The 25,834-nt window shown below is 37.8% G+C and overlaps 1 protein-coding gene across 8 annotated transcripts in view; it reads left to right on the top strand.

Annotated features, from left to right (window-relative positions):
• The window catches only part of CLIP4 (CAP-Gly domain containing linker protein family member 4), a 90,968-nt gene that overhangs the window by 23,381 nt on the left and 41,753 nt on the right, over window positions 1–25,834 (top strand). For 7 of the 8 annotated variants that reach the window (XM_027765790.1, XM_027765788.1, XM_027765787.1 and 4 more), the window contains 6 exons: window positions 5,516–5,655; window positions 6,386–6,479; window positions 7,685–7,846; window positions 9,822–9,940; window positions 14,049–14,285; window positions 20,530–20,665. In XM_027765790.1, the coding sequence (XP_027621591.1) occupies window positions 5,516–5,655; window positions 6,386–6,479; window positions 7,685–7,846; window positions 9,822–9,940; window positions 14,049–14,285; window positions 20,530–20,665 (888 nt within the window). Of the gene's footprint in view, window positions 1–1,151; window positions 1,296–5,515; window positions 5,656–6,385; window positions 6,480–7,684; window positions 7,847–9,821; window positions 9,941–14,048; window positions 14,286–20,529; window positions 20,666–25,834 lie in introns of those variants that run through there. The other variant, XM_006162119.2, reaches the window with a different exon arrangement.

Below are 25,834 nucleotides of genomic sequence, written 5' to 3'. Positions count from 1 at the left end.
TGAAACTTTTAGAAAAGTGGTCTTGTTTGACGAGGGGAATGAGCAGGAGCCTTGTGGTGGTGGAAGATGACTCTCCAGTAAAGCTCTACGGGGCATTTTTCTGCTAAAGCTGGAGCTAATTTTCTGAAAATACAATATGCAGAGGTTACTGTTCTTTGGGCCTCTGGGAAGTCAACAAGCGAGATGCCTTGAGCTTCCACAGAGCTTCTTGCCATGACGTTTACACTTGATGGATTATCTTTTGCTTTGGGGACCACTTCCCTCTTTGTGACCATTGCCTTGAATATGTTTTGTCTTCAGGACCACGCGGCGAAGCCACGTACCCTCTCTTGTTACAGTTCTTTGAATAAATGCCTCCGGATCTTGAGCCCATTTGTTTAAAATTTTCATCGAAACCCCTGCTTTCATCTGCAACTGATCCAGGAGCAGTAATTTTGGCAGCCACGGAGCAGAAAGTTTGCTCAACTTTAATTTTTCCATCAAAATTATTGTGTAATGTGAGCCAGTTGAAATGTGCGTGGTGGTGGCTATTTTTTCTTGAGTTAATCAGTCCTCTTCAGTTAGGGCATGAACGAGGTTAATTTTTTTTTTGGCAGATTGATGTGGAGGTCTGCCTTTGCAGGTATCATTTCCAACATTGTCTCATCTCTTCTTTAAACAAGTTACTCATTTGTAAACTGCTGATTTCTTTGGGTCATCGTTCCCATGAACTTTTTGTAAAGTATCAGTGATTTCATCATTCTTCACTCAAACGTCACCATAAATTTGATGCTTTATTCTTGCTTCAATTTTAGCAGAATTCATATTGCTGATGGGGGCTCTATTTGAATAATGTCTTACCCTTTTTGGTCTCAAACTAGACCTTGTTCAGACATGTTATAACAAGATAATTTTAGTGCAAAAAAAAAAGTTGAAATCCCTCCAGTTTTTCCATAATACACATTTTTTTCACTAACTTTTGAAAGTCTCTTCATATAAGCACTTGTTTTTATTTATATCTGTTTAACATAACTATACATAAACATATACACACTGAGATCTTACAGTTTTCATTAAAATTTGCTTTTTTTTTTTTTTTTTTTGGTGATTGAAGGCAATCTAAGTTGCATACAAATAAAGTGGAAACTTTTTCTCTTTCTCATTATAGGGGGCTTTCTAGAAGATGACCATAGAGGACCTTCCAGATTTTCCATTAGAAGGAAATCCTTTGATTGGAAGATACCCATTTTTATTTTCGGGCTCTGACACACCAGTAATCTTTTCCATTTCTGCAGCACCAATGCCTTCAGATTGTGGTATGTTAAGTAGCTGTGCTTATTTTCTGTGAACAGTAACTTGACTTCTGTCTTATGACCTTTTTTGTACTCATAGTTTTTCCTAAAATCATTTGCTATGGTTTTTATAAAATTGCTAAATTTTTCCTTTTTCAAAAATACAATTGCTTATTGCTTTTCTGCCTCTTAAGCTAAATGCTTTTATTTCTTCTGTCAGCATTTTTATTATGTGAAAACATTCATTTTAAGCACATGATGGATTTAGAGGATTTTATTTTTAGAATGCACTGGTGCTTAGATATCTACCTTCCTTCTGCTCTAAGTTTTCTCTTAGAGTTCCGGAAATTCTCACCCAGTTCAACAGAATAACTTTAAGGTTATTAGAAACCTGTACTTGTCAAGAGTCTTTTACATAAATCTTGCAGTTTTGAATCATAGCTGCTTGCAAAAGTTTTCAGGAAAGTGCCAGTGTAAAATAATGTGTGTGTATGACAAAAATTTAAAATGGCCATCATTAAAGATTTGATGAGAGCTCATTATAATGTAATTGACAAAGAAATTCAGTTATTTCTGTGATAACTTTTCCAGATACTGAATTTTGACTGATAAAATTATACCAGAATGTAGTAAAATATCTAGGGATTTCATTCAGTTTCTGGAACATATATATTAATAACATACTGCCATTCAGATATAACATAAGCAAGGTTAAGTATCACTTTTATTGGACAATGCTTCCCATGCAATTTAACATAGTAGATCAGCCTAATTAGTTTCAATTTTATTTGACAATGCTTTCCATGCAAATAAGCCTAATTAATTTAACATCTTTCTGGTTTATTAGAAAAGAGAACTTTTTTTTTTTTTTTTGAGACTTTTGGGGCCCTCTGAAAAATCCCAAAGTTAGTCTGAGGTCAAAATTTGATTTTTGAGAGGTTTGTCAAACATATTAGAAGATTCAAACCAATAATATTTTTATTTATCAAAGTTGCTCAAGTCATTTTAACTTCAAAAACATTTGGATTAGTTCATAATTTTCTGTAAGTTTTAGGTATATTTCATTTATATGAGGGGACTTCAAAAAGCTTGTGGAAAAATGGAATTTATAAAGTAAAAGTATAAGTTTTGTTTCTTTCTCCATGTAAATTCTGTCAAGTTCAAGATCCTTTTGTAAGCAGTGATACCAGCCACTTAGTCTTTCCTAAAAGTCTGAAGGTCCTGGGACTTTACCATGTCAATGCAGTCTTTCCTATGTTACTAACTGAAGAAAAATGAGTTCCCTTTAAAGATTTTTTTTTTTTTTTAAGATACAGAAACAAAAAAGTCAGAGGGAGCCAAATCAGGACTGTAAGGTGGTATGATTCCTATCTTCCATCAAAATTCTTGAAACTTTTAGAAAAGTGGTCTTGTTTGACGAGGGGAATGAGCAGGAGCCTTGTGGTGGTGGAAGATGACTCTCCAGTAAAGCTCTACGGGGCATTTTTCTGCTAAAGCTGGAGCTAATTTTCTGAAAATACAATATGCAGATGTTACTGTTCTTTGGGCCTCTGGGAAGTCAACAAGCGAGATGCCTTGAGCTTCCACAGAGCTTCTTGCCATGACGTTTACACTTGATGGATTATCTTTTGCTTTGGGGACCACTTCCCTCTTTGTGACCATTGCCTTGAATATGTTTTGTCTTCAGGACCACGCGGCGAAGCCACGTACCCTCTCTTGTTACAGTTCTTTGAATAAATGCCTCCGGATCTTGAGCCCATTTGTTTAAAATTTTCATCGAAACCCCTGCTTTCATCTGCAACTGATCCAGGAGCAGTAATTTTGGCAGCCACGGAGCAGAAAGTTTGCTCAACTTTAATTTTTCCATCAAAATTATTGTGTAATGTGAGCCAGTTGAAATGTGCGTGGTGGTGGCTATTTTTTCTTGAGTTAATCAGTCCTCTTCAGTTAGGGCATGAACGAGGTTAATTTTTTTTTTGGCAGATTGATGTGGAGGTCTGCCTTTGCAGGTATCATTTCCAACATTGTCTCATCTCTTCTTTAAACAAGTTACTCATTTGTAAACTGCTGATTTCTTTGGGTCATCGTTCCCATGAACTTTTTGTAAAGTATCAGTGATTTCATCATTCTTCACTCAAACGTCACCATAAATTTGATGCTTTATTCTTGCTTCAATTTTAGCAGAATTCATATTGCTGATGGGGGCTCTATTTGAATAATGTCTTACCCTTTTTGGTCTCAAACTAGACCTTGTTCAGACATGTTATAACAAGATAATTTTAGTGCAAAAAAAAAAGTTGAAATCCCTCCAGTTTTTCCATAATACACATTTTTTTCACTAACTTTTGAAAGTCTCTTCATATAAGCACTTGTTTTTATTTATATCTGTTTAACATAACTATACATAAACATATACACACTGAGATCTTACAGTTTTCATTAAAATTTTAGCCATGTATCAGATACAATAATACAAAGGTCACTAGTTTATAAAAGAAGTTGGATCCAAACAATGTATTTCATTATCTCTTTAAGTGGTTCAGGATCCGCCCTTTTCAAGGGCACCCTGTTTTATCTAAATTAGAAATTTTCCAAAGTGGTTATTGCAATTCTAAATTATCCTTTGTGTTTCGAACCAGAGGAAATTCATATAGCTTTAATTCTTGTTGGTTAGGCCAAGAGGATTAGCTAGGCTGTTGCTAATTTGCTATAGTGTGCTGAGTCATGGTGACAGAGAAATAAAGCTCAAGGTTCATTTACAATTTAAACAGGTATTTTGGGAAATGCATGTTTATGTTTTGCTGGGGTGGGAATGGGGCATTGGCGCAGAGGCAAAGGTTTGTCCTCACATCCATTTTGATTTTTATTTAACAAGATCATTCTGTTGTCTAAGATTTTGTATAGCATCTCATTAGTAGTCTTTTTATTCTCTTATAATGGACTGCTGTTTCCCTTTATACATGTCTTTGGTTTGGTGCCATTCTTTTCATCTTTTAGCTATCCTGACTCTAAAAGTAAAAATTATGTTTATATAATATAATTTTGAAAAATACGTAAAAATACAAAGAAGAAAATTAAGAAAAAAAAAAAAAAGAATCCCACTACTTTGGTGTGTTGTCACAATCTGAGCTCAGCAGTGAGTTATCTGAACAGCATAACAGAGGAAGAAAGACTTTGGTGACAAGACCTGGTTTTCTGCCACAGATTTGCTACTTACTAGTTGGGTCACATCGAGCTAGTATGATTGTTCAGGACAGTAGAATCTGATTTTCGTCTCTTGAAGTATTATTTTTTTCATGTACTGATCTATTCTCTAATTATAGAATGATAGCTAGCTTTTCTCTAAATCTTAGGAAAGAACTTTTAAGAAATAATTTAGATTGTATGTTCAGTTTTGTCTAGTAGTCCATGTTTTTATTAATGCAGATTTCAAAATAACCCAATTATTTTGTACCAAGGTTCTTTTTTTATTTCTGCATTGAATGCTATTACTTCATTTTTTTTGGGCTGGAATAGTATTTCTCCTCCTGATTCTTCAGTGGGTAAAAACAATATATATTTACGAGTTTTTTAAAAATTTTTTTTTAGTACACTTAAGATTTTGTCATATTTCTTTTTATGCATACTTTAATCACAGATGTGAATCTACTGTTCATGACATTTATCTGTTTTTCAAAGAATTACTTATTTTATTATTTTATTTTATCCTTCTTCTTTTTCATCAGAGAGAGACATGTGCACACACACACACACACACACACACACACACACAGAGAGAGAGAGAGAGAGAGAGAGAGAGAGAGAGCCGCCAGGTCTAGGACTTGAACCACAGTTGGTCATGTGGGAGTCCAGCACTCCAATCACCACCCCACCTGCCAGCCCCAACCTTATCTTTTGAGAGGCAAGAATATCAATAAAATTTGAGAAGTTATTCTGTGCCTTAGAATTAGTACTTGCAAGATTCAAAGAAATTTGAGATATGTGCACTCACATTTGGTTTAACCTTAGAATGTAGTATGATGCATGAAAATCTTCTTGTCACAACAATTCAGACATACTTCATATTTTTTGATAATTCTAGGAGAATTAGTTTTGAAACTTGCTCAAGGTAAACCTACTTTATATAGCATCTAAAAATATTTGTGTCGTTTAAACTTTGATCTTACTATTTATTATTTTCACTGTATTTACTTGACAGTTTTAATAAATTTAATCTACCCCCTCCCTTTTTTAATTTCAAACAGAGTTTTCTTTCTTTGATCCTAATGATGCTTCATGTCAGGAAATCCTCTTTGATCCCAAAACTTCGGTTTCAGAATTATTTGCCATTTTAAGACAGTGGGTTCCTCAGGTCCAGCAAAACATTGACATTATTGGAAATGAGGTATGGAGTTTCTACATTTTAAGTTTTGCACCGTTAGGGTTCTTAATGGTATAGCTCCCCCCCACCCCCATCTTTCCAGTGGGAAGATAGTGTTAAAGGAGAAACTCCTTAACGTTTCTGATGTTTATTATTTGTGTATTTCCAGGTTTTTCATAGGGTAGTGAGTTAATGCTGTAGATTCTTCCTGTTATTCTGTCCTGTTCTGCACTTTCTTACACCTGGAGGTCTGGCATTATTGACTTTTGCGGGGAGCAGGGAGAGGCATTTTTCTTATTTTTCTTTTTTAGCTTTATGCATTTTAGGAGGGGATTTGATTACCATAGTATTCTGTGTATACTTTTGGGTGGTTTGGTGAAGATCTAGTCTTAAGTGTAATTTAAAAAAATACCCATTTTTTTTGAGGGTGAGTTTCTTGACCAGCATGTCGTCATGTTGTAGGAAGAGAGCATTTATAGTTTTTCAAATATCATTATACCCATTTGAAGGAAAAATTTCCTAATTTTTTAGAGAAATATATTTGGAGTGTCAGATTACCTTTGCCTAATCTTTAAGTAGTTCCTCTAATGTGGTGACAAGTTCAGTTTTCACTATTGTTACTGTCCATTTAAAATGGACCCTTGAGCTGGAAGAGTTTTAAGTGTACATTTACTGAGAAGTCATTTGGCATTGGTTTGAAGGTCACTGGTGCTTCAGTGGTCACGTTGTAATCATATTTTCTTGGCTTCCTCAGATTCTTAAGAGAGGCTGCAATGTGAATGATAGAGATGGGTTGACAGATATGACTCTTCTACATTATACCTGCAAATCTGGCGCTCACGGCATTGGTAAGTACGTGGTGAGTCTGTTCATTGCTGAGATCCTCTGCATTTGTGATTACACAACCTATGATATGGCAGTCAGAGTCCCTGGGGAGGAAACTTAGTAATGGTGGTGATAGTGCCTGCTCAGGGGAGGATTCAGTTAGGTCTTTCCGAAAACCGTGTTCTCTTCTTTGTATCCTCCCAACCTTCCTGGAAGACTTCATGCCTGGTCTCTCACTAAGTGAGAGTAACTAGTTACAGTTGAGACTAAGAGGGCTTACAGCAAAGTTTTGACAATGCACAGTCAGTCTTCCAAGCATATTAATCCTCACAGACCTCAGTTTTTAGGCTCATACAAGGTCTGTTTCTATATATGCAGGATCTTCAAGTAGTTCATGGAAAATGCATATTAGAAAAAACTGCCTGAATTCCAATTTTTCTTGTATCGAAATAAACTCTTTAATTTTGTTCTCCACAAACTTTTTGAAGTCCTGTGTACATTCATGCATGGGCGTATTTTTTGAAATTGATAATCTCCTGTGCTTTTCCATTTTATAAACCTGTCTCTCTGACTCGACTGTATTTTGTGATTGTCTGTCTCTTTTTCAATAAAGTATGAAATAGGGCTTCTTCAGTTACTGCCAAAGGACTTTTTTTCTCCCCACAATCCATTATAGAGTGCTACTTTTGTAAAATGCAATAAGAAATGAATTTATAATACAAATCTGAAATAAAGATGTCAGATATTTCAGATATTTCTTGAAAGGCATAAAATTACATTAGGATTAATACAATCAGAAAAAAAAACATTAAATAGGGAAAAATAAGAGAGTTACAAAAAGTGCAACTGATGACAATTTGAGACCGGCAGTGGCCCGTAGGACACACTTTGAGTAGCCCTGCACTAGAGCATGGTTTGTCATGGCTTCATGGTGTTCCATTCCATAGATATTCACTTAAACAGTTTCTTATTATTATACTTTTAGGTTATTCCAGAATTGTATTAATAATAAACACTACGGTGATGGAGATCTTTACAGTTAAGTGTTTACCCACATTCTCGAGTGTGCTTATTTTCCGAGAATAAATCCTAAAAGTGAAACTGTTGAGGTGTAAGTGTATATTCAGGACGCTATTTGCTTTGGGTTTTAAAAGGCATTAGTAGCTAGCCACCCATTGGAACCTAAAATTTGTACTGAAGAAAAATAATTTAGGGAACTCTCCTTTAGGTGATGTTGAGACAGCTGTAAAATTCGCAACTCAGCTTATTGATCTGGGAGCAGATGTCAGTCTGCGGAGTCGCTGGACAAATATGAACGCTTTGCATTATGCTGCTTATTTTGATGTCCCAGAACTTATAAGAGTGATTTTGAAGACATCAAAACCCAAAGGCAAGTACTATCAGATCACCATGATGTGTTATGAATGAACACTTAATTAGTGGCATAAAATTTTAATTCAGGGAGATTTTTACCTCTAATCTATCTTGTTTCACATGCCTCCCTACCCCATTTTATTTCTGAGATAAAATTTTCTTTATTGAAGATTAATCACTATTCTTTTACAAAAGCCTTAGTACAAAGAGATACAAAATAAAAATGTATTCTCTGGGTTTTCCTATCTCTGCAGTTCACCATTGTAACGTGGATTTTATGTATAATTGATTCTATATGCTTTATAATTCCTTTATCTCATTTGGGTAGCCAGGAAGCAATAAAGCCAGGAGCAATAAAGCCTTCAGAGCTAGGTATTGAAACAATAAAGAATACTCATTTTAGATGGCATTCAGTTCAGAAATTCTGCGATTCAACTAAAAGAATGAAATTTCAGTTTTTTCCCCCTGTTATGATGGTGAAGATCACCAATGAAATTGAAGATCAGAATATCTAATTGATTGTCCTGGTATTTAGATTTTTCTCTCTGGTCTTTCTTTTTGGAATTAGTTTTCCTTTGAGAAAAATCTGGGAGCAAGTGAATACTTGAAATTGAAGAGAGTCTGCAATGCTTCCTCATTGTAGAGGACATGTTAGAGATTCAATAGAGAAATTTCCCCAAGGTTTTTGTTTCTAACCTCTGATTTGCATAATTGTTCATTTTCTCTGTAAAATTCTATGTTTTTTTTTTTTTTTAACTTTCTGCATGATGTTGAGAGGAAAGCCTCTGTTGACAGTACTAAGTCTTTAATACTCAACAGAATTTGTCCTGAGCTTGTCTGGGTTGCTGTAGTTGTGAGTATGTTGTATGGGGTGGTGTCATTTAGTTTAAAGTAGGATTTGTAAAACTGGAGGAATATTAAACCCTTCTTATGGAAATCTCTCAAATGAGATTCCCAAATCTGGAGGATTTCCTGTGTTTAAGTATAACATGATGAGTTATTAAAAGTTATTAAGATGTCCTTAGAATTGCAAGATTCCTTTTCTTATTAGAAAGTCTAAGTTTGCTAAGACAATTAAGAATTTCTTTCTCTGAACGCAAGCATTTTTATATGTTTAACTAGTCTTTTACTGGTTTGAAAATTCTGCCTTGTTTTGCCTACCAGGGATTGGCAATCTTTTACTGCAAAGAGCCAGGGAGTAAATATTTTAGACTTCTCAGACAATATGGTCTGTTGCACTTGCACAGTCTCACCGTTGTAGCATGAAAGCAGTCAAGGCTGAGCGTGTCTGTGTACCAATACAATTTTACAAAAACAGAGAATGGGTCAGATCTGACCTATGCATCATGGTTTGCTGATATCTGACCTAAACTCTCTAGTTTTCATGCCAGATATGCAAGAGATTTAGAGCAAGGTTATGATAAGCTAGTTGCTTTTTAAAAAAATTATTTAATTTAATTTAATTTATTTATTTGCTGATTCATTATAATTTGACCAGAGAGGGACAGAGTGAGGGAGTGAGTGAGAGTGAGATAGAGACAGAGAGAGAGGGAGAGAGAGAGAAAGTGAGAAAGCAAGTTGCCGAGTCCGGGACTTGAACTGCGGTTGGCCATGTGGGAGTACTGCGCCCTTAACTACCACGTCACCTGCCTGCCTGCTAGTTGCTTTTATAAATACAAATTATTGCCATTAACTGCTTTAAAATACAGTTTAGTTTGTGATAGCTAGAAAACTCATGTGAGTATAACTCCATTGTATAATGAATTTTATTGTACTGATAAAATCATAAATTAATTATTTTAACCAGACTGTAGTGAAAGATTTTGTCCTACTGTGAACTAATGCTTCTAGTAGGTTGATTTAAGTCTCATAAATAGCTAAAAAGTCTCTTCCCTAGTCTCCTCCCCCTAAATTAAAAGCCCTGTCTCCTTTTAAATTGTAACAGCTAAATTTAAACTTTCAGTTAATACACTTGTGGTGTTTAATTGCAGATGTGGATGCCACTTGCAGTGACTTTAATTTTGGAACAGCTCTGCATATTGCAGCATATAACTTGTGTGCAGGTGCCATAAAATGCTTATTGGAGCATGGAGCAAATCCTGCATTTAGGGTAAGAGATTGACTGGAAAGTAGAAAATATTAAGAGAATTAAAAAGTCATGTATGATTTCTCGGTGAAGAGTTGACTCTGGATGTTGTTATTAATAGAAAAGCAGGCAAATACTTTATATTTTTGTGCCACATATAAAGAGTAATAATGATAATCTTTGTCTTGTGTAAATTTAAGGCATAATAGTGATAACTTTTCAACTTGCACTGATAAGTTCTACAAAGCCTCCATTTAGGAGAATAAAATCCAATTTAGTGTGCCATCATTTTCAAGTTTATGTATCTTTCATTTAGGCCTTTGATATATTTATGAAATGTTAGCTGTTAAACACAAATGCATATATTAAAGTTACATTTTTCTAGTAAATTATATTTCACATTCTTTTGGAAAGAGAATTAGCTCTAAATGCACATTCAAGAATAGGAATAAATATTTGGTAAATATTTAAAAAAAAGATTTTTCATGGTAATAATGTCACTAATTTCCGAAGTTTACACAGCATTAAATTTTATGATCTTCAAATCCTTTGGCATTTTATTGTCTTCTAGAAAATGATTCTCAGTTTTCATTTTCCTCATATTAATAACAATGACTTGCTCTGGGAAGAATTATTTTATTTATTTATCTATTAATACTTATTTATTTGAGAGAGAGAGAGAGAGACAGAAAAAGAAACATGCTCAACAGGGTCACACTCTGTCCTGGCCAGCCGGAATCACAGGAACATATTCACACTCCGGGTGGGTACAGGTCAACCTGTGAATTGAACCCTAATTTTCCAATGGCCTCCAGTGCTACAGAGCATTGCACTACTGCTGTGTCACCATAGTTGAGCCTCTGACTGTTAAAAATTGGGTCTATACCATCTCTTGAAGGATTGGGGGTGAGCTGAAGAGAACGTTTGAAAAAGCTTCCTCTTCTCTCCCCTTTTCTATTTCTCCTCTTTTTGCTACTTCTTTGCCGCGTTTCTTTCTGTTTAACTCCATTGGTTAGTCTCAAGCTTTTAATCTTCCTTCCTTTCTTTTAAAAATTTGCTGTAGGACACATGCAATCACTGGAAAGAGACAGAGAGAGAAAGAGGGAGAAGCAAAATGGGAAAGCTCCCCTCTCCGTGGGGGGGGAATGGTCATCCTGCAGTCCTTTCTCTTTCTTTTCTCCTTCCAGAACCTTGGCACGCATATACATGCACCTGGTGTGTTTCCAAGCCACTGGATCCAGGATTTGAACCGCATACTTGGCCATGTGGGATCCAGTCACCTTTACCACCATGCCATGGGCTGTTCCTTCCCTGAGACTGCGTTGCGTATTGGGCACTGGGAAAATATACCAATACAAAGTTAAAGTCCTTATCCTTACTGCTGAGACAGCCTGAATGGTGGGAGGGGGAGGTAAGCAGTCAGTCTCCCCTTGTGTGCTAAGGTCAGTGTGATGTGATGGGTGGGTGGGGCACAGAGTGCCATGGGGCCACAGCCTTGGGGGGAGTTTCCCAAGGCTTCTCAGAGGCGACATCTAAATTGAGTGCATTGAGTATAGGCAGGAATTAACGGATATAGGAGGGAGATGAGAAGACCATACTAGGCAGAAGGAGTAGCTGTAAGAAGGCCACTGAAGTTCCTTCTGGTTGCAATGTGAAGGCGGCATAGCTTTGCTTTGGCCAGCACAATTGTTGACAAAACGCCATGAGTGGAGATAGTATTTTGAAATTAGTAAGATGTAACGAGGTATTTCATTGAGCTAAATTATTAATTCATACCAGAAATAAACCAATAGATTGCCATAGTTTAAGAGCTAATACATACATGAACAGAAGAACAAAAACAATCAGCATGTGGGTTAGCAGAAGCTCTTGGACCATTCCCGTACCGCGATAACCACTATTTTAGAAGAAAGTGGAATTCCATAACTGATCGCAGTTAACCTTTCTTATTCTGGGAAGACATCATCATTGTTGTTACTTTGTTAGTATTACTGTTATTTAGTTTCCTTGACAATGATTTAGTTGCTTGATTTTATGGGAGTTAACAGAAGTGGCTCCAAAAAGTGAAGATGTAAAAGTCTAAAGTAAGATATCTATTGTAAATATATTTTAATATGTACATTTTAATTCCCTTCCCCCTTTCTTTAGAGAGTAAACACTAGTGCTATGTATATCTTTATTATATTTTGTATTTTTCCTTGAAATATGGGATTATATTATTCTATCACCATTCCAGAAATCCGATAATGTGTCTTCTTACTATATTTTTACTTAGAATCAAACGGACTTGAATTTTAAAACAAACAAATGTGAAGCATTTGCAAACTAAGTCTGTTTTAAAAGACTCATTTTTTTTATCCATATGGATTATTTGAAAGAGATTATCAACAGTGAAAAAGTGAGGGAAAAAAGTTTCTCAGTTAAAGGACTCTCTATTCCTCGTATTGAAAGAAGATAACAATCTGGACTCTTTCCTATTAAGTCTAAGGTTTTTGATTAGGGAACATAAGAAGAGAGATAAATCTGTTGGGGGAAGCTATCACGGGAGACAGATGAAGGCTCAGGGTCTAGTGGGCTTGGGTTAGGGTGCTGACGGCATGGGTTATAATGCCATCTCTGCTGGTGATCGTGTCAGTGACATAGGGCGAGTCACTATTATTGCCTAATTTTCCTAATTAGCAAACTGGAAATACTACTAGTATTTTGCTTTTTAATTGGTTATCATCTATGCATCTACAGTGAGAGCTCCTATCCGATTTGTTCATAGCTTTTTTTTTTCCTGATGCCAGGAGAAAGTGAGGGCTGGCCTAATGGTTAGATGGTTAAGAGATCCAGATTCTACATGGCCAACTGATCAGTTTGAGTCCCAGCCCCAGTGGCTTGAAAAATACTGGACACATGTGCATGTGTGTCCAAAATCCCAACAGGATGGGGAAATGGAGGAGGATGGATTGTGGCATGACCACACCTGCCCGGGATTGCTTTCTCCCTCTCCTGCTCCCCCTCTCTGTGTTTCTGTCTCTATGGTGAGCACTTGCACCTTCTGGCAAAAAAACCAAAACCAAAACCAAGTGTGATAATTTGTATGACAGGTGTTTTATTTCACGAACAGCATGCAGATGATAGTAGGCTTGTAACTGACCATCTTGCCACAGGATGTATCTCAGACATAGTCTTTCCTTTATAGTGAGTGAGGACACAACTGTTTCTTGACTATAGTCCAAATTTTAGAAGTATTAAAAACACATTTTTCTGGGTCCAGCTGTGGTGACACAGGCAGTAGGGGCACTGCTTGAGACCATGTAGGTTGGCTCAGGGTCCTCACCCTGGATCTGCCTCAGCCTGTGAGTGTGCTTGGGTGTGCCCATGATCTTGGCCTGGCAGCAAGGCTGGGGGAAGTTGGGGGAGGTGCGTCAAGGTGCTTGTTTCTGTTGTTTTCTGACATTTTAGGAAGCAAATTAATTTTTAAAATCCTGTAGTTTTCCATTTCTGAAATCTGAGTTACACCATGAGTGGGCAGGAGCCCAAGGTCACAGAGCAGAAGTGGTAGCTGTGGGGTAGTGGAATGATTAGGTCTGGGATAGGGAAGCCAGCTGTTCCTGTGATTTCTGTTCCCAAACTTGCCTCTTTTCTATCTGCGCAGTCAGGCATGGCCTCCACTCACGGCTTGGCACTTGCCCTTCCCAGTGGTAACCTGCCAGATAGCCTCTCGGAGCGCCCTCGTCTCTTTTGGATCTCCATGAAATGCCTGTTATCTGTGAGGCCATCCCTTGCCACTTTCAATAAATAGCTCCCCAGTGGCCTCTTCTGTCCCATGTTCTCTAACCCTCTTTCCTCTTTCCTGCTTTTCCTTTATGATATTCAATGCCATTTAACATACCATATGTTTTACATGTTTAATCATCTATAGTCTATCTCAGGCCAGAACATATGTATGGCAGGGCTTCTTTTTTCACTGTGAAATATTTAGCACTTAGAATGGTGTCGGGTAGGTATTAATGTTCAGAAATACTTGGGAATAAATAAAAGATGAATACTTTTGTCTTAAAAGTCTCCTTAAAATGCTTTTACATGACCATATGGAGTTCTTAGAAGATGTAAACTGAACGTTGTCTCTTACCTTCCCTTATAGAATGACAAAGGCCAGATCCCTGCTGATGTTGTTCCAGACCCTGTAGACATGCCATTAGAAATGGCCGACGCTGCGGCAACAGCCAAAGAAATCAAGCAGATGCTGTTAGATGCAGTGCCTCTGTCATGTAATATCACAAAGGCCATGCTTTCAAACTATGATCATGTGACTGGCAAGGCAATGCTTACGTCACTTGGCCTGAAGCTGGGAGATCGTGTTGTTATTGCAGGACAGAAGGTATAGTAAATAACTATGAATGATCCCTACACCATGTTCAGGTTCATTATGTCTGTGGCCTTTGTCCAAAGGTGCATACGGTATGGTCAGAATTTTCAGGTTTTATATAAATGGGTTCAATATATAAGTAGAAAGATACTTAACTGGAAGTGTGACACTTAGATGTAAGTTTTCTCTAAATTATCATTTATGAATATAAACTCTTTTGAATTTAATAATGAATATGTTTTTAAAAAAATTTGAATGGGAAAATAGTGGAGTATAGTAGGACTGGTGGACAGACTTAGAGGCATGGACTGAGGAATGATCTCTGCAGCAACCCTGAACCCAAGTGTTGCTTCTCCCACTGCCACTACTGTGTAGAAATTGAGCAAGGAGATCCTTGGCACCCACGGGTGTTTGTCTTTGAGATCTCACAAACTGGGAACTCATCCATATTATATAACCTGATAATAAAGATATATGCGGCAAAGAGGACAACTCTGGCCACCCCGTTGAAAATGTTCCTGACACTTGTTTTCCCCAAAATGTCAGTTTCCTTAGGACATTGACTTGTTACCAGTTTCTTTCTTTTCTTTTTTTAAATACTTGATATGGAGCACTTAAAAAGCTTGTTTTTTGTTCTTAATTTTAAGGTTAATCAGGAGCTAGTTATAGGGACTAGGACAGAGAATTTCCTCTTAGACGCTGAATTTCTCAGCATGGTTACATCTCAACATTTGGGTGTGCTTGTGGGAAGGGAGATGCAAGTTTCTCAAAAACTAGTGACATTTGGAGGTTTGATTTATTGAGGAAATTGCCTCACAAGGGAAACAAAACATAGTCACCAACTTACAAGAGAATGCATTCATAGAAAAAAAGCATCATGACTTTTCCAACAACCCACTAGCTTTTGTTATCCTGTCTGTGGAGCTAAAATATCAAGAAATTATTGATGCATAGATTATTTTTTAAATTTAGGATTGACATTTAGGTTCTATAGTATTCCTGTACTTGTCTGAAGATGAACTTGAGAGTTATTCTATTGTTTTTGGTTTATTTTTTAACTTTGGATAAAATAAAGCTAATACAAAAGTAGAAGCATATATAGTGAATGTGCATATAGCAATTAACTAGATTTAACTTTAACATCTGTTTTGTCTCCTTTCATGTATATTTTCTTTCATTTTGTTGCTTACTTGTTCATTGTCTCAAGAGTATCTTTTTTTTTTTTTTGGAGAGGTTTTTGCTATAGGGCGCGTGTGCTCGCCAGAAAGGCAGAGAGAGACAGAGAGATAGAAAGCGAGAAATCACCCCCTGGGGGGATGGCCACACGGCAATCCCTTCTCCTCCATTCTCCTCTCGGGATCTTGGGCACACACGCACATGTGCCTGGTGTGAGTTTAAGTCACCAGGTCCGGGACTCGAACCTCGGTCGACTACATGGGAGTCCAGCGATGTAGCCATTACACTAACTGCTGGTTCCTCAACAGTATCTCTTTAAAGAGAAAGGTTTAAAATTTTGATGAAGTCCAATTTATCAACTTTTCTTTTATGAATTGTGTGTTTAATATATCTAAGAAATACTGTTTTTTCTAGATGTTTATAGTTTATATTTTACATTTACTTTATATTTACTTTTGAGTTAATTTTTGTTGTGTAGAGTACTGAGCCTCATGTCCTTCCTTCCTGACAGCAATCTTACCATCGCCATCCTTTGCCTTAGCCTCCAGAGTAGGACTGTAGGCATATACCGCCATACCTAGCATTTAGGTTGGATGGGAATTAAACGTAGGTCTTCCATCTGATCCCTCCCAGCCTGGGGGCATAGCATCTTAGTGTTAGCAGCACATGCCACTGTGGCTTGGCTATCATTTTATTTTTAAATGTTTATCATTATCTATTTGTTCCAAACACCAGTTTTTGAAAAGACTATTTTTTTTTCTTCATTGAATTTCCTTATACCTTTTCCAAAAATCAACCTACCATATACACGTGGGTATATTTCTGGGTTCTATTTCACTCTCTTGATCTAATGACTACCCTTTCTTCAATACCATAATTATTAGTGTTGATTTAAGTAAGTTTTATAATCAAGTAGTGTTAAACCTTCATTTTTCTTTTTAATTGTTTTGACTATTCTAGTTACTTTGCCTTTCTATGTACATTTTTTTTTGAGAGTTTTTTCGCTATAGAGAGCTCGCCAGACAGACAGAGAGAGCCATAGAGACAGAAAGTGAGAAATCACCCCCCAGGGGGGATGGTCACACCACAATCCCTTTCTCCTCCATTCTCCTCTCGGGATCTTGGGCACGCACGCACACGCGCCCGGCGTGAGTTCTAAGCCACTGGGTCCGGGACGCGAACTGTGGTCGACTACGTGGGAATCCAGCGACATAGCCATTACACTAACTGCTGGTTCCCTCTATGTATATTTTGAAATCAGCTTGTAGATTTTTTTTTTTTTTGAGAGGTTTTCGCTATAGGGCGCGTGCGCTCAACAGACAGAGAGAGACAGAGAGACAGAAAGTGAGAAATCACCCCCCAGGGGAGATGGTCACGCCGCAATCCCTTCTCCTCCATTCTCCTCTCGGGATCTTGGGCACGCATGCACACGTGCCTGGCATGTGTTTTAAGCCACTGGGTCCGGGACGTGAACTGCGGTCAACTACGTGGGAGTCCAGCGACATAGCCATTACCCTAACTGCTGGTTCCCAGCTTGTAGATTTTTATAGACAAAAATATTGCTGGGATTTTTGAATCCAGTTGTGTTGAATCTCTATAAATCAGATTTAGGAGGATTTACACCTTAAAAGTGACTAGTCTTGGAATTCACAAATGCAACATATTTTTCTATTGATATCAATCTCTTATTGATATCATATATATATATATATAATTTATCTTTAGAGAGAGATTTTTGCTATAGGGCACATGTGCTTGCCAGAGAGACAGAAAGTGATAAATCACCTCCCATGGGAGATGGCCACACCACAGTCCTCATGGGATTTCGGGCATGCACACAAATGTGCCTGATGTGAGTTTTAAGCCTCCGGGTCTGGGACTTGGAACTGTGGTAGACTACATGGAAGCCCAGTGATGTAACCATTACACCATCTGCTGATCCCTGTATGGCTTGTTTATTAACTTAATCAGGGTTTTGTAGTTTTAAACATATAGATATTACTCATACTTTGTTAAATTTGTAGGTCAGTTTTTCATGATTTTGGATGCTATTGTAAATGGTAGCATTTTGAAATTTCATTTTCCAATCGTTCATTGTTAGTATATAGAAATAGTTTATTTTTGTATATTGACTATGTATTCTGTAACCTTGTTAAATTTACTGTTCTATTGACTTTTTTATTTATAGATTCTTTGAGGTATGCTGTGTAAACAATCACTTGTCTGCAAATAGAAACATTTTTCTTCCTTTTTTCCAGTCTATTTGACTTAGAGTTTTTAGAATGTACAATGGCATGAAAGGGGATGTGCATTCAACAGAAACCATACTTCAAGTACCCATACAGCCATTCTGGGTTTTGCTTTCAGTACAGTACTAAATAAATTACATGAGATACTCAACACTTGATTATAAAATAGGCTTTCTGTAAAGTGATTTTTGTCCAACTGTAGGCTAATGTATGTGTTCTGAGCTGTTTAAGGTAAGCTAGACTGAACAGTCAGGTCTATTAAATACATTTGAGAGTCATGATATTTTCAAGTTATGGTGGGTTTATAGGGACATAACCCCAATGTAAGTCAAGGAACATCTGTGTATACATTTTCCTTGTCTCAGGTCCCCAGTAAAATGATAAACAGGAAAGGTAAGAACTGACTCTCTTGCCTTATTCTCAGTCTCAAGGGTAGAACACTTAGTGTTTCATCATTAAATATAATTGTTAGCTGAAGCTTTTGAATAGGTGGTTTTTATTAGGTTGAGAATGTTCTCATTTATTTATAGTTTGTTAATAATTTTAAACAGTTGTTAACATTATGAAAAGATATTAAAATTTTCTGGTGGCTTTTTCTGCATCTGCCAAGATTAAGTCTTTTTCCCCCCCCCACTTTAGTAATGTTTGATGAATTACATTGATTGATTTTCAAATGTTGAACTAGCCTTGTATTCCCATGATATACCTCATTAGGTCATGATGTATTAGCCTTTCTGTATATTGGGGCATTTGACTTGCTATTATTTTGTTGAAGAGTCTTGTGTTTATTTATGTGAGATATTGGTGTATTTTGGCATGAAGGTAATGTTGGCTTTGCAAAATGAATTGGGAATCAGTCTCTCCACCTTTATATTCTAGAAGTGTTCAGATAGAATAGATATTAATTTTTTTTTGTTAAATTGTTTGGCAGAATTTACTGGTGAGACAGACTTTTTAAAGGTTTTTAACCTATAAATTCAATCCAGTCTGAACTCTGACAGTTTGTGTCTTTCAAGAAATTGGAACATTTTATCCTATTTGTCCAATTTATAGGCAGAGTTTTCATAGTATTTTCTTACTATCTTTTTAAATGACCAAGAGTCTGTTATCAGTCCCTCTTTCATTTGTGATGTTTGTAATATGTATCCTCTCTCTCTGTTTTTATTTTTTCTTGGTCTTCAGCTATAGGTTTATTAATAAGTATACTTCCAAAGAAGTTGCTTTTTAGTTTCACTGATGTTCTATTGCTTTTCTGTTCTCAATTTCTTGTCTTTTTTATTTCCTTCCTTTTGCTTGTTTTGGGTCTTTATTTTCAAGCCTCTGAAGGCTGAAGTTAGGTAATTGATCTGAGATCTTTTCTTCTTTTTTCTTTCTATTAAAAAATATTCAGAGGTCACACAGATATGGTTTATTACCTGTTGATGACGACGTGTATAGTATTCTCAACTGGATTGATCTGAGAAGTATTTCATGTTGGGTAAAGTCTTTTTGCAAGCAAAATGAGAAGTAATGATTGGCTGTTTAAAAAGTAATTGTAATAATAATGATAATGATGATCAGGAAAAATAATGAAAAGCTATTGGATTATGAAATGGGGATTTTAATGTCTCTGTATTGACTGATATGCATGGTATTCCTTCTGGAAAAAGAAATGTAATACACTGTAAAGTTATATGTGATTCAATGTAAACAAGATTATGATGATAATAAATAAATAAAATATTCAGAGGTCATGTGCTCACCAGAGAAAGCTAGAGAATGAGAGAGAGAGAGAGAGAGAGAGAGAGAGCGAGCGCGAGAGCGAGCAAGCAGCCCCTGTGGGACATGGTCATACTGCCATCCCTACTCCTCCATTTCTTCATCCTATTGGGATTTGGGCATACTCATGGGTGACACTCAGCATGTTTCTCAAGCTGCTGGGACTGGAATTTGAGCATGAGCTAGCCATGTAGGACATGGCTTCCTTAAGCACCAGACCATGGGCCTGGCCCAGATTTGAGACCTTTTCTTTTTTTAAAACACATTTATTTATTTATCTATCTCCTTGTTGTGGTTTTCAAACCACTAGGTCTGGGACTCAAACCACAGTCAGCTATGTGGGAATCCAGCGTCTTACCCAGCATACCACCACCTGGCCCAAGACCTTTTCTAATATAATAATTTAATGCTGTAAATTTTCCTCTAAGCACACTTTTTGCTGCATCTTAGAAATTTTGATATATTTTCATTTTTACTCAATTCAAAATATTTTCTGATTTCCCATATGGTCTTCTTCTCTTCTACTTATGGCTTATTTCAGAGTACATTGTTTTATTTCCAAATATTTGGAAATTTTCTTATATATTTCTATTAATGATTTATTTAATTCCATTATGTTTTAAGAGCACTTTTTTAAAAAAAATGCTTTTTATTTTTTTACATTTGCATTCTACTGTTTTGGGTGGTGGGCTTAATACATGCCAGGTCAAACAGGCGAATAGCTGCTTTTAGTTTTTCTAATATCCTTACTGATCGTCTTCCTACTCTGTTGCATTCAGGTCTCCAGCTGTGATGTGCAGTTGTGTGTTTCTTCTCTTGAACAGCTGGTTTTTCCATCATGCATTTTGAAGCTCAGTTGTTGGGTCCAGACACATTTAGGATGCTTACATTTTTCTTGTTGAATTGACTAGTTCATTGTTATCATTTAATGTTTCCTTTTTATCCTTGGTAGTATTTCTTTTTCTGAAGTTTGTTTTGATAGAATGAATTTTAAACTTTTTCATGGTAAAGTTCCAAGAGTAGGATTCTTAGAATTACTAATATTCTCAAAATTTACTTTGTATTTTCTTTAGGTTGGCACACTAAGATTTTGTGGAACAACTGAATTTGCGAGTGGGCAGTGGGCAGGCATCGAACTGGATGAGCCAGAAGGAAAAAACAATGGAAGCGTTGGGAAAGTCCAGTATTTTAAGTGTGCTCCCAAATATGGTAAGGTCAATGTTATTTAACTTAGTGGAAATTTATGTAAAATAGTTAAATTCTTTTTGTTTAAATACACCTTCCCCCCAGGGCTTATGTAATAAATGGGTAGGATGTGGATTTAGAGAGGACTTTTTAAAGTTAGGAGTTGATTTTGGCTTATTCATTCACACTTACTCATGAGAAGGATCTAAGAGACAGGTAGAAATTGAAGTTCTAGGAGAGTAGGGGACAACTGTAGGAGGAAAGTTCTTAAAAAATTAAATTGGGAAAGGAGTTCAGTGTAATGGTTAACCTTGCATTAGATCCGGCACAACTTACCACTTTTTAAGAAGAGAAGTTCTGGTGGGGCCAGCAGGTGGTGTAGAGGCTATGAAGCTGAACTCCCACATGGTTCACCGTGGTTTGAATCCCAGACGTGGCATCTTGAAACTTACACTGGGCATGTGTGCGTGCATGTCTAAAATCCTGAGAGGAGAATGGAGGAGAAGAGATTGCAGTGTGACCATCCCCCCTGGGGTGGTAATTTCTTGCTTTCTGTCTCTCTCTGTCTTTCGGTGAGTGCACACATCATATAGCAAAAACCTCTCAAACACACACACACACATACACACACACACACACAAAGAAGTGGTGGGAAAATAAGTAATTCTCTTTTGCCTGTTTCTATTTTCTCAGAAAATAAGCAAGTCCTGGATTGTAGGATTGTAGAAGAGGGAAGGGCAGCTGGAGGTTTGAGGAGAGGGAATGTGAATAGATCATAGATCAGGAAGTGTGGCAGACTTCCAGGCATGGCTGAGGGCACACTTGAGATTCCTGGTCATCGACTTAGCAGAAGACAGTGCTCAGGATCAGGTGTCATATTAAACACCCTGCGGGTACCAAGTACGTGGAGGGCTCAGCAGCAGCAGGGTTAGCTCTTTGCTAGAATGTACAATAGGGAAAAGTGGCGGTGGAGTTGAAGATGTATGCATGGGAGTAATTAAACAGTGCACTGTGAAATCTATGCTGGTTGGTCGGGAGGGATGAGGGCCTGATGAGAAAGACTGAGAAAGTGATTGGATCGTAGTTCCCGATGAGGAGAAGCTGGATGGGGGTACTTAAGTGAGTAATGGGAATAATAGGAAATAGTTGATGCTTTTGATAAAAATCGTGGAGGTATAGAGATTAGGATGAGCCTGGTTTGCTTAGCTGGGGCAGAGGGAAGGCTCACTGGGAGTGAAAAGCTCAAGGATCTGACAGCCAGGGTGTTAGGTGGCTCCTCGGTGGGCGTCAAAGTCTCCATGAGCAAAGACAGGAGGAGAGAAAGGCGGAGGGCCAACCAGCTACGAAAGTTCTTACTGAAGGAGTGGCTGTGGCTCCCCAAGGAAGAGATAGTGGATAGCAGAGTTGGTTTGATGGCCTGTGCCTCCAGTCAGTTCTGCCTTGCTCCCCTCCCCTCTTCCTTCCCTCCCTTCCCCTCCTCCCCCTTCCTCTCTACTTCCTCCCAGAGAGATCAATGTTCTGGAAATGGGCTATAATAGTGAAAACGAATAAAACAAGCACTTTACCCACTCCTGGCTAGTGTCAGGTGATGGCGTGGGATAAACTGCAGCTGCCACACGAGAGGACTGCAGGGAAGCAGCGTCTTCAGGAGAGAGCCAGGGTGCTGCTGTAGGAAAAGGTGGAGAAAGCAGAGACGAAGCAGGCTGTTACTGACGGGAGACCAGGAGCTGCACAGGGCCAGGAGAAGCGTTTGGAGGTGTGGGGAGGATCGGGCTATTGGGTCAGGTTTATGGCTTAAGAAAACCAGTGGATGGGAGTCTTAGGCATCTGGCTGTGACCAGTAAAAAGGAAATGTGGTGGATTGCCTTGATCTTTTTTTGGGGAAATTGTCTTTTCTTGGGATTGATCTCTTGGGTGCTGTTTGGTGGGGAGACTGATGATGTTCTCATCACTGAGATCTGAGCGTGAGGGCTGTGCTTACCTCCTGCTGTGAGCAGTATGGTGATTGGAAGAAGGCAACCCACCTGGAGCACAGCCAGCCCTGCAGATCTCCCTGAAATCCTGCTACGGTGGTATCAATGGCTGAGGAAGAGACCTTATTACCAAGGAAATACAGGCTCTGCAGGTCGTGAGGAACCTGAAAAATTAGGAAGTGAGTGAGGCCAGCTTTTTGATTCTGCTTATGAGCTGGTGTGATTCTCTTCTGACAGATATTTTCTTAAATTCCCCCGTCTCTCTTGGGCCAGCCAGGTGATGTGGTGGTTAAAGTGACTGGCTCCCATGTGGCTATGTTTGTGGTTCAAGTCCTTGACCTGGCAGTTTGGAAAATATGCTGGGCACGTGTGTGTATATGTCCCAGATCCTGAGGAGAAGGGATTTTGATCCTGTGGGGTGTGATTTCTCACTTTCCTCCTCTCTATCTGTCTCTTTCTCTGGAGAGTACACGCATCCCATAGCAAAATACCAACAGAAATTCCCTCCACTTCACACACACACAGCCCTACATACATACTACCCCTCATGCATACCCTGATACATCGATTTCAGTCAGCTTTTGTCACTTGCTGTGCCGTGAATATTTCCCCTGCAATGAAACATTTCTCTATCACATTATTTTCCATGATTGCACAGTATTTCATCCTGTAGCCTGCCGGGGTGGTATGGTATGATGCTGGTATGGTATGATGATGAAGTGTGTGGGCTTTGGAACCCGACTGGTTGGGTGTTAATCAGCTTCTCTCCCTGCCAAGCCATGTGACCTTCTTCCTCTTCTTGTGCCTCAGTTTGTCCTCTGTAAGAGGGAGATCTCAAGGATTCATGTGAGCAGCACATGTGTTGGTAACTGTATAAAGTACCTGGACCAGTGCTTAATTCCCTGTAAGCACTCTACAGATGTTAGCTACTAGTGGGCTATTACGAATAAACCACAATTACTAGCTAACCTTTGTCACGTACTTATGATGGAACCTCATTTTATTGGACTATATTTAAAAATTATTTTGTTTAACTTTTTACATTTTATTTATTTATTTTAATTTGAGCAGAGAGGGACAGAGTGAGAGAGAGAGGGAAAGTGAGAAAGCAAGCCACCAGGTCTAGGACTCAAACAGTAATTGGCCATGTGGGAGTCCAGCACCCTTAACCACCATGCCACCTGCTGACCCCTTATTGGACTATTGAAATGATTTGGTTTGTAAAAATGCTTATTGTATAAAATCTGAAAATATTAAAAAGGAGAAAGGAAAATGATCACTTGTACAGTTTTTCTGTTTTTTCTTTTTTTTCCACAAGATTGTACTTACATGTAGTTATCTACTTTTTTTGTTGTCATTATTGTTAGTTTGCTGTAGGGCATGTGTACTAGAGAGAGAGAGAGAGAGAGAGAGAGAGAGAGAGAGAGAGAGAGAAATCACCTCTTAGGAGGATGGCCATGCCACAATCCCTCCTTCTTCCTTCTCTTGCGATTTTGGGCATGCACATGCATGTACCTGGCGTATTTTTCAAGTTGCTGAGTCCAGGATTCGAACTGCCGAGTTGGCCATGTGGCATCCAGCATCCTTAACTTCTGTGCCACCTGCTGACCCTCTCCTCTGTGTTTATAACTTGATACTGTATTAAGACTTCCCAAAATATTTAAATATTGTTTAAAAATGTGACTTTTTAGTGACTCTATTTTCTTTAATTTTTCTATTTTGGTGCATAAAAATTTCTGTTTGAATTGTACTTCTTTGATTATGGGGAAGTAGAACATTTAAAGTTTTTTTTTTTTTGGATAGAGTTTTTTTTGTGATAGGGCGCGTGCGCTCGCCAGAGAGACAGAGAGAGACAGAGAGACAGAAAGCAAGAAATCACCCCCCAGGGGGGATGGCACACCGCAATCCCTTCTCCTCCATTCTCCTCTCAGGATCTTGGGCATGCACGCACACGCGCCCGGCGCGACTTTTAAGCCACTGGGTCCGGGCCATGAACCGCGGTCGACTACGTGGGAATCCAGCGACATAGCCATTATGCTAACTGCTGGTCCCTAAAGTGTTTTGTTGTAGTATGTGTATTTTGGTGTTATTTTGGTAATCTCCTGTTCATATTATTTGCCCATTAAAAAATTGAGATATTAATGTTCTTATTAAGGAGTTTGAAAAAATACATAATTAAGATATTAAGTCTTTATATTTATTACAGATATTTTGCCCAGTTTGTCATTTGCCTTTGAGCAAAGTTTTTAGAGTACATCTTTCATAGTTAAAAGACTTTCCCTTATAAATTCTTACATTGCTTTTAAGCTTTGATAGATCTTCCTAATTCAAGGGTTAGTTATAAATTATATATTTTATTCCTTTGGATGTTTTCATTTTTCATGCTTAATTATTGAACCTATTTGGGATTTATTTAGTTAGTGGTGTGAGGTTAAGAATTTAATATTAATTTTTCTCTGATAGCTAAATTTGGCAACTGTCAAGCAGACTAAGGGCAGGATCAAAAACCTTTAGCAACACGCAGGGCATACATAAATCAGATTTATGGAAAATACTTAAATTATCAACAGACTGGCTGTGGATTCTCAGATTCTCATCATCCCAAGGGCATGCTTGAGTGGGACAAAGGTACTTCTGTCCTTCCCCCACCCCCATCATTGTCATTTCCTAAATGCAAGTTGGGGGGCAAGGTGTTGGGTTATGTAAAAATAGGAGCCATCCTTCCTGAGCCACCTTACTTAAGGTGGAAAGCAGCTGGCAGTGGGGAATACCTTGATCTCCAGACTCAATGAGTTTGTCTCTTCTCAACAATGATTTTCTCTCTCTCTAAATCTGTTGTTTTCCCTTTGGGTTCCTTTTGGATTCCTTTATTATAAATTAAGTTCTTATACAAGCTATGATCTGTTTCAGAATTGTTTTGTTCCATTGGTCTTTTAATTCTACCCCATATTAGATTTTTTTTTTTAGATTGTAGAAATTTTATAATACATTTTAATATTGATGGTCATACTGTTTTTATGTCTTTTGATACTTTCCAAAGTGAATTTATATATGTGTTGGGTCATCATTTGTATAGCACATTCAAGTTGTGGGATCTAGGGCTTGAACTGCAGTTGGCCATATGGAGAATCCATCGCTTTAGCTACTATGCCACCTGTTAGCCCCAGGGAAATAATTCTTATTCCAAATGCTCTCATAAGTGTTTTTAACGTTCACTCTT

This window comes from Tupaia chinensis, unplaced genomic scaffold (assembly GCF_000334495.1).
Source record: "Tupaia chinensis unplaced genomic scaffold, TupChi_1.0 Scaffold139757_1, whole genome shotgun sequence".
Taxonomy (NCBI): Eukaryota; Metazoa; Chordata; class Mammalia; order Scandentia; family Tupaiidae; genus Tupaia; species Tupaia belangeri.
The sequence above is the reverse complement of the archived record's forward strand: the minus strand, read 5'-3'. Positions and strand labels throughout refer to the sequence as shown.